The sequence below is a fragment of the Octopus sinensis genome, linkage group LG2 (genome assembly GCF_006345805.1).
Source record: "Octopus sinensis linkage group LG2, ASM634580v1, whole genome shotgun sequence".
NCBI lineage: Eukaryota > Metazoa > Mollusca > Cephalopoda > Octopoda > Octopodidae > Octopus > Octopus sinensis.
This window is the reverse complement of record NC_042998.1, coordinates 26,703,945-26,705,701: the sequence shown is the minus strand read 5'-3', so window position 1 is coordinate 26,705,701 and position 1,757 is coordinate 26,703,945. Positions and strand designations below refer to the sequence as shown.

The 1,757-nt window shown below is 41.9% G+C and overlaps 1 protein-coding gene across 1 annotated transcript; it reads right to left on the bottom strand.

The window, feature by feature from the left end:
* Window positions 1-489: 489 nt before the first annotated feature.
* On the bottom strand, window positions 490-915 carry LOC115222890 (uncharacterized protein K02A2.6-like). The gene has a single exon (XM_029793278.1). It carries the CDS (start codon window positions 913-915, stop codon window positions 490-492), a length of 426 nt encoding a protein of 141 aa, XP_029649138.1.
* Window positions 916-1,757: the final 842 nt, after the last annotated feature.

Below are 1,757 nucleotides of genomic sequence, written 5' to 3'. Positions count from 1 at the left end.
ATACTTAGTAGAACCAGTAAAGACACAACTATCTCTGACCACCTACTGTGTACTCTCGTACTTCACATTCTTCCCTTTACTTACAGTGACTAGGTTATTCCATTTGTCATGTGGGAGGGGTGTACCATTGTTACTAATTACCTGCAACATCTCCCCTTTTAAGTTTTTCTTAGGAAGTGTCATTTTATTTAGCAATAATTATTTTAATTCACTCCACTTACCGTTTTCGAGTTTTTGCTTTTCGTACAATTTAATATTTTTTGCACTTGGCATCTATTTTCAGGAACTTTGTATGTTTTCTTTTCCTCTCACTTGTATACCTGGGTTCAATCATCTGCAGTGGCATTGGTACTTGGGAACATATCGTACGACCATTCCATTGGTCTCAAACTTCTTTGGTTCACTTTCCACGAATCTCTTTTTTCAGTTGCTTCCTGTGTCTCTTTTCTATGCCTTTTCTACATTCTTTATCCAATGTATCATTTTTACCTATGCATTTGGTAAATTACACCATCTTCTCAACTCTGTTTTCCCTTCTTGTATAGATCTCATATAGATCTTTTCACTAACTTTAAAGAATCTTGCTATGTCTTCCCTTGCACTTCTCCTTTTCTTGCCAGGTAGCAATTTATCAAAGGCTGGTTTTACTTTCTTTGCAAATATTAGCTCCGCTGGTGATCTACCTGTATTTGGATTTGGTGTCACATGGTACACTCTTGAAAATTGTTGTAGGGCTACCTCATCCGTGACTTCCTTATTCAATTTTCTAAGGGTTCTTTTGAAGCTATCAACAAACCATTCTGCCTGTCCATTAGATCTGGGATGATATGGAACCATAGTTTTATGTTCTACCAGGAAAATTTCACAAAATTTTAAAAATTCGCTAGACACAAATTGTGTTCCATTGTTAGACATTATCTTGTCTGGGAGACCAAATATTGCAAACAATTCGTGTAAAAAATTTATCACAATTGAGGAGGCTGGTTTTTCACACTTGCAAATTTCAGGCCATTCAAAAAAACTATCAGCTCTCTTTAATCTTTTACTTGTTTCAGTCGTTTGACTGTGGCCTTGCTGGAGCACCACCTTTAGTCGAGCAAATTGACCCCTGGACTTATTCTTTGTAAGCCTAGTACTTATTCTATTGGTCGCTTTTGCCAAACCGCTAAGTTACAGGGACATAAACACACCAGCATCGGTTGTCAAGCAATGTTGGGGTTTGTCAAGCGATGTTGGGGGAACAAACACAGACACACACACACATGCACATATATATATATGAGGCAAGTGAAAATCAAATCAATCAAATCAAACCAAATCAAAATAGATGAACATCAATGGAATTTGTATCCTTGTGGTACCAGTGCCGGTGGCACATAAGAAAACCATCCGAACGTGACCGTAGCTAGTACCGCATCGACTGGCCTCCGTGCTGAGGGCACGTAACAAACACCATCCGAGTGTGGCCGTTCGCCAGCCTCGTCTGGCACCTGTGTCGGTGGCACATAAAAACACCATCCGAGCGTGGCCGTCTGCCAGCCTCGTCTGGCACCTGTGTCGGTGGCACATAGAAACACCATCCGAGCATGGCCGTCTGCCAGCCTCGCCTGGCACCTGTGTCGGTGGCACATAAAATCACCCACTACACTCTCGGAGTGGTTGGCATTAGGAAGGGCATCCAGCTGTAGAAACACTGCCAGATCTGACTGGCCTGGTGCAGCCTTCGAGGTTGCCAGACCCCAGTTGAACCGTCCAAC

Excerpts from the sequence above, each read along its gene's own strand:
- LOC115222890 (XM_029793278.1), bottom strand. The coding sequence starts at position 915 with ATGTCTAACAATGGAACACAATTTGTGTCTAGCGAATTTTTAAAATTT.